Source organism: Nanorana parkeri, unplaced genomic scaffold (genome assembly GCF_000935625.1).
Source record: "Nanorana parkeri isolate BGI_ZX_2015 unplaced genomic scaffold, ASM93562v1 scaffold22, whole genome shotgun sequence".
NCBI lineage: Eukaryota > Metazoa > Chordata > Amphibia > Anura > Dicroglossidae > Nanorana > Nanorana parkeri.
Genome location: NW_017306290.1, coordinates 2766941 through 2782220, shown reverse-complemented (window position 1 = coordinate 2782220; position 15280 = coordinate 2766941). Strand labels below are relative to the sequence as shown.

At 39.1% G+C, this 15280-nt stretch overlaps 1 protein-coding gene across 1 annotated transcript in view; it reads right to left on the bottom strand.

Moving 5' to 3' along the window:
- Positions 1 to 2011: 2011 nt before the first annotated feature.
- ROS1 (ROS proto-oncogene 1, receptor tyrosine kinase) overlaps positions 2012 to 15280 on the bottom strand; it is a 100255-nt gene continuing 86986 nt past the window's right edge. Inside the window, exons 42-44 of the mRNA XM_018563518.1 lie at positions 8169 to 8326; positions 4471 to 4577; positions 2012 to 2176 (exon numbers count right to left, since the gene is read on the bottom strand). Of these exons, the coding sequence (XP_018419020.1) occupies positions 2012 to 2176; positions 4471 to 4577; positions 8169 to 8326 (430 nt within the window). The remainder of the gene's footprint in view (positions 2177 to 4470; positions 4578 to 8168; positions 8327 to 15280) is intronic.

Below are 15280 nucleotides of genomic sequence, written 5' to 3'. Positions count from 1 at the left end.
GCAGGGAATGCCCCAGCCCATAACTGATTAGGCCTGAGGCCCAATGTGCCTTTTTGATCAGAGGAGGTCAGAGGTCTGAACCTGAGCTCATCCCTACTGTTGAGACCAACATCAGTGGCTGCAGTGGTGAAGGAGGTAGAGCAAAACCCTTTTTATGTATACATTTGTGAACGGTTGTCTGAAAGGTATGTTAAAAATACACAGTACTGATGACTTTTTAACCAGGCTTATCTGAGAAGCCATTTCATGTGAGCTGCTAAAGAATTGGGTTTGATGCTGAGCAGAAGTGTAGGAAATGGTAAAAGAGCTGACAGAAAAAAGTTACAACTCCTTAGGGTGGTACCTTACCCAGCCTCCCTAGTGAAAATACAGTAATAGGCCACATCTGGTTTCCATGTGTAGCGCTCACCCGAGAAGGAACTGCCAGAATAAACTGGGTCATCCATAGCCTGTCTAGGGATTTTGGCAACCAGCTGCCCCATTAGCATTAACCTCCCTCTTCTAGTGACCAACAGAGCTGCTATCCAGGCCAGAAGTATGATGCTGAATAACTTTATTAACCTCTGACCTTAGAGAGAGGGTATAGGGGCCTAGACATCCAGGTGGAAACAGACACAGACTTCAGACTCACCAGTCCCTTTTAGTACTCCAGTGTGGATTAATAGGAACACCATTTGGCACTGGGTGTTTGAGAAACCCTGAAGAGGGATAGGTGCTATCCCATAACTGGACTGAGCACATGGCAACTCCTCTGAGTATATAGGCACTTCCCCAGCATACACCACTGGCCATGAAACCACAGGAGATTGGTTGGTAATGTCCTCCCATTGGTTGCAGCATAGTCACACCCCACTCAGCCAGGTACAGTCAATGAATTGAACACCTGGAATTAACCAGATAAATACCAACTATAATTCAGCAAGACTAACTACAGCTCTGGCAATCACTAGATTTGTAGTAGCCACTCCACTAAGGGTGGTAGGAACTACATCTGAATTGTGAATTGTGTGAAATTCTGATTAAAAAAATGCAAATTCTACAAACAAATTTTGCTAATTTACGTATAGGAAAGAAGATATTATTGAAGATCTATTTTGCATTTAAAATCTAATTTGTGACCTTAAAAATATACCCATAATACCAGACAATGGGGTCAATTTTCACAGGTGCAGGCAGTGAATTAATAATTGATCTGACCTCTGATCCATTATCTATTTTGAGTATAGCCCCTCTAGTAGATATATTTGCATGTCAGGCACCATCTAGTTTCTGGTACAGTGTACAGTCTCTCCTGTTGTCTCCAACATATTAGTATACCACAGCAATTCTGGATCTGGAACATTTTGCAAAATGAATCTTCTTATGTTCACTTAGCAGAAGCTTAACTAGGTACACCTCAGCTATAGATTTGCGGAACTGGGTTTTTTTTTATCCTTGAGACATATAGCAAATTACAAAAATTGTTTAAGGCATATTGGCATGAAAAATCTCATTAGGTATTGAGAAAAAGTGATTAAGGGGGATATGATCACCTTGTAAAATACATAAATGTTCCAAATACCAAACTCAGTAGACAGTTCTGTACTTTAAGGTCACCACAAAAGACATGGTGGCACTCTTGACTGAAGGAAAACAAGGAGCATTCATGTGTCATATGTTTGAACAAAATGGTTCTTCATTAAGTAATTGTCACAAAGTTCACCTGAGAAAACAAGATTGCATTTGAAAAACAAACACAGTTTATTTTCTAAAATAAAGTTTCCAAGCTACACGGGTCATTCCAATATGTCCTTACTAAGTTCCAGTAACTTAGTTGAAGATAGAATAGGCATTTGATTGAATCCATGAATTCACCTCTCTATATACCTTCAAATTCTTTAGTATTCAGGAGCCACACATTAACCACTACAATTGCTGGCGTGTTATCTTCACTCAATGGGGTGTTCAAGGCTTTGCTTTTATGCGGTTTTTGAAACAGGGATTTTTTTGTTTTTCTTCGGAGCATACTGCCTTATGTTGTCACCATTAGATAATTGAGGCCATCCACATTCCTTGCTTCTGTGAGGGTCACCGATCCAGTGTCTTCGGAAGTTGAACCCAGAACGCTAACATTTGTATCTGGAAAAAGTAAACACGTTTTGTACATGTATTCATCTGAAAGGCCAAGGAAAATGATCTGATTGAAAAAAATTTGAACCATTTGATGAAAAATATTTTATCATAAAACATTAGTAGAGCCTTCAACAGAAGGAAAACTTCAATTTACATTGCAGACATTCTCTCTCTGCTTTCATGATCAATTGGAATTTTTATAATAAAAGATCTCTGCAATGAGTTGACTTGTTTTGAACACTGAGATACTGTCAGGAAAAGACAAAGACTAAGATTTTACTGTGTCATGAGAGAACAATGCGCTTGTTAGAAAAAAGAGTCACATTGAAGGATAGTGAATAGTTTTGTTCCAACATCTTAATTTACCATGGTATAACTGACAGCCGATAAGCTATATATTTCAGCTGTCTCTGTTAGTTTAGCAAAGGGAACATGATATAGTGAATTTGAAGGAGTATTGATTGTGTAATTGTGTGTAATAAACATATACAATAGATAGATGTGGTCTTTTTAACATTGCACTTACCAAATCGGCAATTCACTGGATAATTGTTGGTCCATAGAATAAGTCTTTATTGTCTTTGACATAGCTGATTACTAAAAGGTTAGGTCACCAGGCCCATTCAAACCGTACCGCAGTGTGCCGCAGTGCATACATTTTTGTGCGTTGAGGTGCACTACATTAGTCTGCCTATTACATGTAAATGGGATGCAATGCACAAAACTTTTGGGGAGGCTGCATTTTGTGCAGTGCACTGCAACCTACACTGTGAACTGAGGAATTCTACAGTGCAATACAGCACATGAGTGGTATTCAAATGCATGTTGCCACAGCGCATTAATGCACATACTACCTTGTTACCCTAATTTGCACCTTTCAGCGTGTGCTACTGCAGCCCACATGTGGGAACAGACCCTATGCTCACAGACTTTTGATGATCACTATGAACATTTTGCTAAATTTATTATGATTGAGCAACAAGTGAATTGTCTGTGAGGTATCCCCGACATAGGCAGTAGTCCCTAAATATTTTTACTGTGAGTTTAAGGAACAAATATATGTCATATTATTTCTTTCTAACACATGTTATTTCTAACACAAACCTAAAGCATTTTGTTTCACACACAATATGGAAAAAGTTATCATTCCATTGTTGACTGTGCAACGGGGGCCCCAAGTCAATTGGACTGGTTTACTAAAGAGTGAAGTGAGGTGATATGAGGTGAAGTGAACCAAGCTTGATTCAGAAAAAGTATAAAGTGATATCACTTCTAACATCTGCAAATCACTTGCACATGATTGGGTATCTTAAATGATCACAGGTTCACTTTGCCTCACTTCACTCTTTAGTATGAAGAATTTAAAAAGTCAGTCAATTACCCAGATCTGCTGTATTAAATAAAATAGAAAAAAAAGTCTTATTAGTTTACTCTTGCCATTGTTGGATTACAAATGCCAAATAGAATAAATGTTGGTTTTTCCAAACATTCTAACTTCTAATATTCTAAAAATCACCAGTGGCGTCACAAAGGGGTGTGGCCCGCACCCAGGTGACACCATTGGAGGGGTTTCACCCCCTCTAAAAAGCATGATTTTCTAGGTTTGATTTACTGAAGAAGTAGGAGAAGTAGTAAAATTAAGCTAGTAAATAAGGTGAAGCTACAGTCATCATGTTAAATGAGTGTAACAGTTTTATTGTTTTGATGTACCGTTGCACATTATTGGTTGTTCAAAGCGAACCCAGATTGTCTACTACACTAATGAGAACATTAGGAGAATTATGAGGCGAGTGATTTTCACTCAGCCTCATAATCTGAGCCAACCTGCGACGACTGTCACTCACGGCTCCCTGCAGGGATTCTCCCCCTCCCGTGTCCGATCCTCCAGCGCTGACTGGCGGAACGGACAGGGGAGGGGGCGGGCACAACTGGCTCTGCCTCTGGATAGGCAGAGCCAGCTGTCCAGCTGTCAATCCCGCAGCTTGGTGGATCTCAACAGCAATGTTGGCATCCGTCCCGGCTGCGGCGTCTCAGTATACCGCGAGCTGTAGTTCACGGTATACTGAGCTTTGGGTCACGGGAGGACGCTATCCCTGACCCCATAGTTCTCCTTTAACTTTGCTAAGTGAACAACCTCTGCTCCTTAAGAAAATCAACCCTGTGGTATCATTAACAAACAAAAAAATTCTATCCAGTAATGAGAGGGATTGAGTAGCTGGCTCCATGTCAATGCATTGTGACATAGCAGCAGCAACTCAAACAACCCCCTACTGCTTCTTGCTTGGTCACAAGGGGTATATTAAAAAAAAATGTATGGTGCCAACTAAATGAAGGGCAAACTAGGAGGATAAAACATACTGTCGGATCCACCAGAGTCAGCCCCATTCTGATATCCTGGACAGCAGCAGAGATGATGGAACCTTCCTTTTGCCTGTCCCTGACAGTTGTAAGAGTTGACAGGGGCACTTGACAATATTAACAAAAACTATTTATTTATTACAAGTATTTATATAGCGACGACTATTTATGCAGTGCTTGACATACTGCAAATTCAGATCACTCCCTGCCCTCGAGGAGCTGACAATCTAAGGTCCCTATCTCACGTACATGCATCTCACGTACATGCATACAAGGCTAATTTAGAGACGAGTCAATTAACCTTCCAGCATATATTTAGCAATTATTTTTCTTATTGTTTTCATGACCATTTATATTTGTTTTCACTTATCTTCCTATATTTAACCTTAACTGTGGCAAAAGATGGGTTTTAAGGAACTTTGTCTTTAAAGTGGACATTGCACTCCAAGCAAAGTCTGCTTACTTAGCGAGGGTCTCCTCCCACTTGCTAAAACACTGCCCTTACCTGAAAAAAAAAAAAAACAATAAGGAAGAAAAACTGTCAATATACGGTACATATCTATGCCCCAGCTTTTGTACTGCATGGGGTGACATCACCATCCTTCCTTTGAGTTCACAGGGAATGGCAAGTAGCCCAAAGTTTGCAAAATGATGCTCCAGCACAGAGCACAGAGGGTCAACTTCTCACCAGATCTGGCTATTCAGTATTCCCCAGGGAGGATGGTGACATCTGCCTTGTCTTTTTTTACTCCACCTTTTTTTTCATTTTAGAACTGTCTTTTAGCAAGGTAGAGGGGTACCTTAATAATTAAGCAGACCTTGCTATTTAAAGTGTATTTCCACTTATGCAGCCAAATTGGGCTAAAACCTATGTAAGGTTTGTTGCATGTTCCCATTTACGTAGCATAACTTAAAATATTTAGTAAATTATGATTAACTTATTCCTCGCTCTTTTATAAAACCTCCAAAACAGACGTTATCCATTCTATGTAAGGAAACAAAGGGGCTGGGGAGTTCATGTTTACCATAATGAACCCTGTCTGTACTGTGCTGGAAGATCTCTTCATCAATTAGAAATGAGATTTGAACAGTGTCTGCCCTAACAAAGGCTTGGGTTCTGCATTGTATGTGAATGCACTTTATTTCTGTCTGCCCCAGTTTGTCCCTACCCACTTTCACTTTGAAATTGTTCAGAATAGCTTGCAGTGTGCCCAGAAACAACCAGAAAAGTGTTAATATATTTGAAAAATATATTTTTAGGCATGCTGTGTGAATGGGAACATGTACACATATACTGTATAGTGGGGGTTACTCAACATTGACTGCAAAAGTGGAACTACACTTTTTAGTGGAATAGTTACAAAATGTTGTTGTTTCCTGTGCATTTGGATTCGGATGAACCACAAAATCCCATTGATTCAGCAGTTCGTCCAAATCCGAAATAATGAATTATTATATGCACCGCCATCTTGCTGCCTTTTTAGCCCTTTTCATTAGTTTTTCTCTGAAATGAATTTTTATGCTGTGCACATGCCTATTGTTTCCTAAATAGTGAGTCCCTAGATGACTTTTTGTCTTGAAAATACCATGCTTTGTAAGTAGATCTCAAGATTATGCTGGCCTTACCACCGTCCTTGACGTCTGTCATGTGTGAAGTTTTGTTTGATGAACCACTTAGCTCAAAACCCTTGAAGCTTGGCTGTTTTGAAGCACGTAACCAATAAATGTTCCCTATTTTCAGCTTGCTCTTGAGGCGGCAACATTATAATAAGGGGTTCTAATTAAATCTTGGTATTTATGTTCCAGACACTTGCCAGTCAAGCCTGCCTATGTTTAGAGCAGTTTCCTGTATAAGTGTATGGTGGTGATGTTTGCCTAAACGAAGCTGTATGAACTCATGATGATATTTTTATTCATGCATGTCTGTGTTTCTATTTCTGTCAGCTGATTGATAGAACTCCTCTTACTAATAATTCAGACATGAAGTGTGTTTCCGGCTAACTACTAAAAAAGCTTGTGTTGAAAACAAAGGACACTACATATTATTGTTTTGGTGGTAGAGTCAATAATGCTAAAATATTTATAATCATGATATAGTGGACACACATGGATAAAGTATTGGATGCAAGTAATAGAAGTTAGGGTGTCACAAAAATAGTGGTTCCAAGTTTGTTGGTTTGTAGCACCAGATGCTGGGTTTAATCCTAAGGATGTTTCAATAGAGTTTATGAATTTCCTGAGTTTCCTTCTGTTTGCAGTGTGATTACAGCAGCAATGTTAAAATAAATCTAAACCATAACTAGATTATTTTTAGTTTACTATACATTTTTTAATTATTATTCTTATAGATTTTTGTTTTAGAAAATATAGTTTTTGCTTTTTTGATAAATTTTTAATGCTAATACTCTTCAGCCTGTCAGCCACTTCCTGTTTACATGCACTCAGAACATGCCTGTGTATCAAGATTCATTGCAGCTAGTTTTAGTCTCACTGGAAGTTTCACTGGAAGTGCATGTGACAGGCAATTGGCAGAAAGAAACAGAGCATTGCCACCCCATAACAGGTGTTGTCTGAACAAGAACCTAAATGGCAGGATTACCAAGTATTATTTTAGTGAAACCTGCAGATTTAAAAAGATTGAAAATAACTTTTGAATTTACATGATCCTGTTACAGATTATATGAGATTGTAGTGACGGGGTTTACATCTACTTTAAAGTCCAACTCCCAGCACCTTCATTTTTATACTTTTAGAAGCCTTAATAATTATGTATCACTGCCCTTTATTAACACAACGTGCTTTCATGAAACCTCCTGTAACTGCTGTTTTTAGCTTCTCCAGACTGTATAACAGGAGATGAACTTCCGGCTCCCAGCCATATCAGAATGGCTTCTATGAAAGGCACCAGTGATGGTGTCATGGCTCCACCCCTTTTGTGCGCTCTCCATTCACAAAGCCTATGATAAAACTGCAGCTGCCTGGCTAATTGTGATGAGGCTTCATTACCATGCCATTAAACAGAAACTTTACCCATATCTTTAAAATAACAACAAACACACCTTTAGAAATGTTTAGTAATGACAGTCTTCTGACAGTGGCCATCTTAACTAAGGGCAGGTTACTAGATCTCCATTTACTTCCTTGAACTTTGGCACATGTGACCAGGACATGTGACCATGCACATCATCCCAGGGGAGGAAAATGCCATTCCCTGAGATCTCATGAGATTACAGATGAGATTTACCTGCAATGCTCTGTGGATGTAATCTTTCCAGGATGCAACGCTTTTGGCACATTACATAATTTTGCCAGAACTGGACCAGGATGTAGATGAACTCTATTTGTAAGTAAATGAGAAACAAGTTTGTTTAACTAATGAATGTAAGATTATTTTAAAGCACCATGCAGAGCTGCATGCTGATTTTTAGTGAAAGGGGTAAAGGTCCACTTTAAAGGGCTCTCTGGCTCCGAACTAGTGATGACTGTTGTGATGAATGCATTCGCTTTCGTATTACTTCTTACACTTAACATTTATCGCTAGTAGCACAGATTCCCCCTAAATTGAAATGGCCTAATTCCGACCCAAAACTCTAACACATGGATCACATGTTCAGTACTTTAAAAAATATGAACTGGTTTTGTAGACACATTATACAAATATTTAACCAACAGCAAACAACAGATACATATCAAGTTACCTTCAAAGCCTGGATTAACAATGCCTTCCAAACTTTTCTGTTTGGGACGAGTGCATCTTAATGAGCAGCCTTTCAGCTCTTCAAGCTGTTCATGAATTCGACTAAAGCTAGGTCTCTTTACTGGATCTTGCATCCAACACTTAAGGATCAGGTCCCAACTGAAGAAAGAAAAAAAGAGCTACTATCAGTAAAGGTTTTATATTTCCAATTATTTTCCTGAAATGTATTGGTTGTAACACTATAAGGTTGATAATTATATAATGATGTCAGCAATTGTAAAGTATTAAAAGGATAAGTGCCCCTTTAGCGAGGTTATGGGTACAAACTATTATAAAAATGCTAGGAGAATATAGCCATCTGCAAATGAGCATAAAATAGAATTGTGTTAGTGAAGATACATTAGTTTTATGTATCTTCACTAACACAATTCTATTTTATGCTCATTTTAGACAAACTTTCAATATATGTTACCTAGCATATTTAACCAGTTGACATCCGCAGTGTTAAACCCCCTTCCCATCCAGGCCATTTTTCAGTATTCAGCGCTGTGGTACTTTGACTGACATTTATTCCGTCATGCAACGCTGTACTGAAATGAATTTTATTGGGGGGGGCGAAAAAACGAGCACATATAGACGATCGGCGGGCTATGGATCCGCCGATCGTCTATATGTGAAACACCCGGTAACGGGTGTTTGCATTGGTCGGGTCTTTTCTGCCCGTGCGTGCCCGCTAGGGGGCGCGCGCAAGCAGAAAAAAAATGCCAACCCGCCAATGTTGCAGTGCCGTCTGTCAGTTTTTTTACAACGGGCGAACGGCAAGTGGTTAAAAAAAAAAAAAGTAGCTTTCGCTCCAATACTACCCTCCTCTCCAGAAATGTTTTCTGTGGATTCCCTGCTTTCTGATCCACTGATGTCCTTTTCAGGGTGGAATTACACCCAGTATAATCCATCCCACTTTTTGTGAGCCCTGGCTCTCATGGGCACGCCCATTAGTGGCACATTATCACATCAGCCAGGGCTCACAACACTTCTGGACAGTGTGGTGCTTACACATCCTTACTTGTGTGGCGTGCAGTAAGGAGGAAGGAAAACCGCTGTTGCCATCAGAAAAGAGGAAGGACTTGACTAAAGTAAAATACAAAGATATTTTTAAAAGAAGCAGGCCAGGTACACAAAAAAGTGGAGCTGGGATTTAAATAAATAATATTTTCGAAACTAGCACTCTACATTGAAAGGCCAGTGCCACTAAATGTGAAATTGAACATTCTGATTTTAACATAAATGACTTTAAAGCTGACCATACACTGCTGAATTGGCCAAAATTTGAGCTGTGGCCCTGTCAGCACCACCCAGCTTGACAGAAGTTAATTTTTTTAGTCGACTTTTGTTGAAGACGGGTGGATAATTGTCAGCTCAACAGTGAGTACAATCAATTCGATGTAGTCATTGTTCGAGTATTCAGAAGCCATGGATCCCACTTGCTGCTGAACATAATAATTGTCAAGGAAGATTCATCCTGTTAGAATACACATTATTGTATTTATAGCAATAACTCCTGCAGTATACAATGTTGGTCACTAGATGGCAGTGTGTTTATAGCAGCCGTGTTCTTGTTTTAACCACTTTAACGGGCCGCCTTCTATAGATGTATTGCCGCCTGAAGTGGTTAATTAATACATAGCTACATTGATGTTTAGCTTTTAAATCTGCATTGAGTTCAGCTTTAAATATCCTACCATCAGAATGGAGTTCACATGTAAATATTCTACCATCAGACTAATAGTGATAGGAGGTGCTACGGACAACGAAATGGGCCAGTTTACTGTGATCTTAAATCAACATCACTGGTGGGAATGGTGTTTAGTCTATATTTTTTAAATGATTAATCTGTGGTTTACTTATCCTTTAACCACTTGTTGACCAGGGTGTTAAATCCCCTTCCTAGCCAGGCCATTTTTCAGTATTGAGCGCTGCGGTACTTTGACATTTATTCCACCATGCAACAATGTTTTGCTTTTTGCAACAATGTTTTGCTTTTTGCAACAATGTTTTGATTTTTTTGGTGGTATTTATTTTTATATTTTACTGTATAATGAAAAAAGCTAAACATTTTGAAAAAAAAACGGCCAAACAACCAAACATTTTGAAAAAAAACTGTTTTCCCTACGTTATGTTATAAAACATTTATCAGCACCCAATTTTTTGGTTAAATATTAAAGATGGGGTCACATCGGGTAAATAGACACCAAACATGTCAAACTTTAAAATTGTGTGCGGCCGCGAAATTGCAAAAAACTACCATGCCTAAAATTGTCCATAGGCGACGCTTTAAAAGCTTTTACCGCTCATCAGTTTAGTTTTATCAGTGATTGATGGCCCTAAAATAATTGCTCTCACTGTGATGTTCACAGTAATATGTAACATGTGTGGCGTAATCGTTGTAAACGTAGGCGCACCCAACGCGTATTTAGGTTTATAAGTGCGTACAAGCAGGGGCGGGGGACTTAAAATTTGTGTTGGTGTTTTTGTTTTTATATATGAGACTTTCATTTGGTTGTTTTTTTTACACTTAACTTTATTGCTATCACATAGGGTGATAAAAATCTCCCTATGTGATAGCCAAAAAACAATGACAGGTCCTCTTTATGGAGACATCAGGGAGAAATGACAGCTAAAGGCGGAAGTGATGTAATAAGACATCGCTTCCGCCTTTAGAGGGAAGGAGGAGAGATCAGCGGTGGGGGAATGCCGATGTCTCCTCCTTCTCTGTACAGAGAGTTGCTGTGCCGGTGTTCTCGATCCTGGGCACCGCAAGGGGAACAGCGGTGTCCGGGATAACCGGTAGCATCAGCACAGGGGGGGAGGCACGCGCCAGCAGGGGGGAGGGCTGCACAATGCAGGGTTATACAAGGGATCAGCCGGCTGTAGAGCCGGGCACTTACTTGAATATAACAGCCGGTAACGACTGTACACATTCCCCGCAGGATTCTGCTAGCGTGCGCCAGCGTGTAAATGTATGTCCACCCGCCAGAAAGCATCCTCCATCCGCCCGTATTTTTGCAATGGGTGGACGGTGAGGGGTTAAAGATCACATTAAAGACATGCTCATTATGGTTTTCTGTAGACATAAACTGATTAAATACTATTTCTCTAAAGAGAGTCAAACTGTTAAATTGGGGCTTAGGACAAAACCGTTGGGTTTTTGTAGGTTGCATTCAGCCCTTGAATGACTGATTCTTCAACCGCTGAGGAACAAGCGAATTCTGTAGATCCACAAAGTGTATGAACAATAATGCTCCATTACCATACTGACACAATAAGCAATAACTGGACTTATACATCATTGCATTAAAGACAGCAAGCAGTGAAAAGCAGTCTTGTAGTTGGTATAGCACTCTCTTTGATCAAGGGATGGAAGAAGAATATGTTTAGGAAGCTGTCAGTGAGTGTGGTATTCTTAAACGTTAGTGAGCTATGTGACACTATGTTTAGTGACAAGGTCACAGTAAAGTTGGATGGATTTGGTATGCATGTGAAATGTGAGACAGACAGTTGATCTGTTAATGGGAAAAATAGCCTTAAAGAAGAAATCGGCAAAAGGCAAGTGTGCACAGAAAGCCAAAGATATCATTAGAGCAGAAGAAACACAGCCACATTCATAAAGAGAGCAGCAAAAGTAACAAATAAGTCCAAATGAAAAACATTTCAGAACACCAGTAACAAGTGTTAGAAAAAGACATGTGTACAAATGTTAATTGTATAACAATAAATGTGCAATGGTGTACAGTGACTCCTGGCAACCAATCAGAAATCAGATTGCAGCAGCTGTGATAGGAAGCCCAATACAAGATTATTTCTCATTTGCTGCTATTGAACAGCACTACTTTTTGCACACTAGAGTTCTTTAAATGCACTAGCTATTTTTAATTTGTTGAGAGGGGGGTTCAAACATCAGATAAGGAGAATCAAGTAGAATATAGTTATTGACACTAGTATTGAATCAGCCATTGATTTAGCATTTGCACAGTTGGAAGTGGTCATTACATAAACAGCCCTCTACTCGAACACCGGGCAGGATTGCATTCCTGAAGCATGTTTGGTATTAAGATAATGTGGACACTCAGAGGTGTCAAAATTATCACAATTTAAAGTTATTTTACTGCTAAACATTAACAGGCAGTGTGCATATACACAGGCACACATTACTGAAATGTTGAAATCAACAGTATCTAACAGTATCTGTTCACTAAACCCTATGTTAATGGGAAAAGCAAAGTAATACAATCACGATAGAGTTACAACGCTACACCATTAGTGTCAGACTCCATTACCCCCTTTTAAATGTAGTAGTATTTGTGTGCAGGGATAATGTGGTTTTGTTTTTGGCTTAACATATAGAGAGGTCTAACGGGGTAGTTAGTTCTCGTCTACATGTGTGTAAACATCCAATAACTAATACTGTCCAAACTGGAAAGTAAATATGCATGTTTACCATTGCAATATACTTTGTACATTTTCTTAAAACACCTATCTATAGCATGATTACATATTTTCTGATAACGGTATGCAATACTTGTAATAACTGTGTACAGTTTATAAAGTCCTTTTTTAAAAATTTACATGCCCACATATACATTTCACATTTTGGGACACACACTGCCAGGGGTGTTAGACCAGCAACTTTCTTTTTTTTCTTTAAAGAAGTTTTAAAGTCCGTGTCTGGGCAACATAACAAAAAAAACATATGTATTACATATTTATACATGCACATGTCCACATATTTTGTGTCTTTAAAATGCTGCAAGTATATAAACATACCTGGTGATCCTGCCAGAAGTCTAATAAGCTCCCAACTTCCTGTTTTAACTGACAATGCTGCATTTGCTGCACTGAAATCCCAAGCCGTGTTCTTCCCTGCTGGACCACAGAACACCTCCCCTTCTCTTTATCATCATAAAAAAAAAGGGCAGTGCGTTCTGTTGTCTAGCAGGGGGGCTGATAACATTGCTTGGGGTTTCAGAGCAATGTCATTTCAAATAGGAAATTAAATAGGGCCATGTTCACGACGGCTTCAGCTTGTATGAGAGCAATATGTACAGGATTTGCAAAGCTTTCAACAAGCCTAGAGCTGCTTTGTTGAAGCCTTTAAAGAGCTCTTTAATTCCAATTTGGGGATGTTAAACAAATATCTTAATGAGAGTGCTTGCTATCACTATAAACAAGCTGCTAGCAGGCTTCAACAGGCTTTTAGCAAGTTTCAATTACTGCTGAAACTTACTGAAGCCTGTTAGCAGCTTGTTTACAGAAACAAATCAGAACTCCCATTAAAATCTGTGATTTACAAACTCAAGCTGAATGGTACTTAAACACCTTCCAGCCAGCCGCACGTATATTTGCGGCAACACACCAGGGGGCTTTAGTACTGGGCTGCCGCATATTTGCATTCAGCTGATTCCGCTGTTCTGTGCACTCCCTTGGCAATCCCATCATGGTGACCAACCTCACACAGACAGCTCCTGGTCACTGTTATTATCAGGAGCTGGTGGGACAAGCTCCCGATCACGTGACCACTGTGGCAGCTAGTAACAGTGATCAGGAAACACGCCTCCGACTTCCATCATTCAGAAACCCATAAAGGGCTGGCGGAAGCTGGTGGCAAGGGGCTAAAGGCTTCAACAAAGCTTGCTGAATGCTCTGTGAATAAAGACACTCTGAAGCCAGTGTGAACAAGGCTTTAAAGTTAAATCTTTAGAGCTTCACAATCTGATTGTGCAATCTCCTTTAGATCTACCAATAAGTGTGTAGTACAAGGGCCTACCTGGCTGTATATAAATTGATTGGATGGATTAGGTAGGTCCTCATATTACATTGATTTGGTAGATCTAAAGTTGATTGTGCAAAGATTGTATGGTCAGATGTGTGGTAACCCTTAGCCCAGCCCTTACATTTCAGATTTTTCAATATTTTATTTTCTCAGGATTCGGGTTAGAAAGTCAATTTGTTTTGGTAATCCAAATTTTCATTAATTTTGGATGAGTTAAAAGATATTTACGATAGAAAACTAGTTACAGAAAAGTAACCAAGAAAAGTGAAAATGTTTAACTTTTGACAATCCAGAGAACCAATAAAAATGAAAAAAAAAAAAAAAGCATGTGGTCCCCCCAGTTCTTACCAGACCCTTGAGGTCTGGTAGGAATTTTAGGGGGGAGCCCAACGCCAAAAAGACAACCAAAAAGCGTTGGGTCCTCCTTAAGGTTAAGTATCAATAGACATGACCCTGCAAAAGCATCTGCATCAAAATATTACTAAATTATCTATTACATAGTTAAATAACATTACTTGCGAGTTCTTTTTAAAATTCCCTTATTGGGTTTGCCACTACTGTCTAATGCAGCGGGGTATTATGCAGCTCTTACTGTAAATAACCCCTTTATATACTAATGTTTTTTTCTCCATATGCAACTGATATCCTCTTGTACTGTGCCGTCTCTAGGATACAAAATGTAAGAGGCCAAATAATCTATTTTGAACTTGAATATAATAAAACAAACTAATTATAGGGAATGTGAAGCATTTCAATTATTTTTTTATGGCAAAGAGATCAGCTTAAAGTAAATATTCTTATCACTGTATTTTGATGTTGTAAAAAACTTGCTTAAATGTTTAATGTATAATTATATATGTACATCTGGCAGCCATGTTTGATAATTACATATGCAGGCCCTGCTTTGCAGTGTTTCACAATGGTGGTTGTGCCCAATGCCCTCTCCTCAATTCAGGTTTATGGGTTTAAATTAGTAAAGTAAAAACAGTGAATGTTCACTGAGCTTAGTAATTAAAATAAAGCAGTGTTTACTTCAATCAATCAATCATTCAATCAATCATGTGCTAGTAAAAATCCTGTGTTTTGTTTGTTTGTTTTACTGTTGCTTATAGATAATAGGGTTTTCAAAGTGAAAACAGGTTCACCCTATTTGCTATCATTCACTGTGTTTACTAACAGCAAATAGGCTGTTCACTGTGTATGGGAAGCTGGGAAAGAGCCTAACAGTATTGTCGGGATCCACCCTGCCACCTGATTGACAGCTTGCTGTGCCTCTTTCCAGCTGT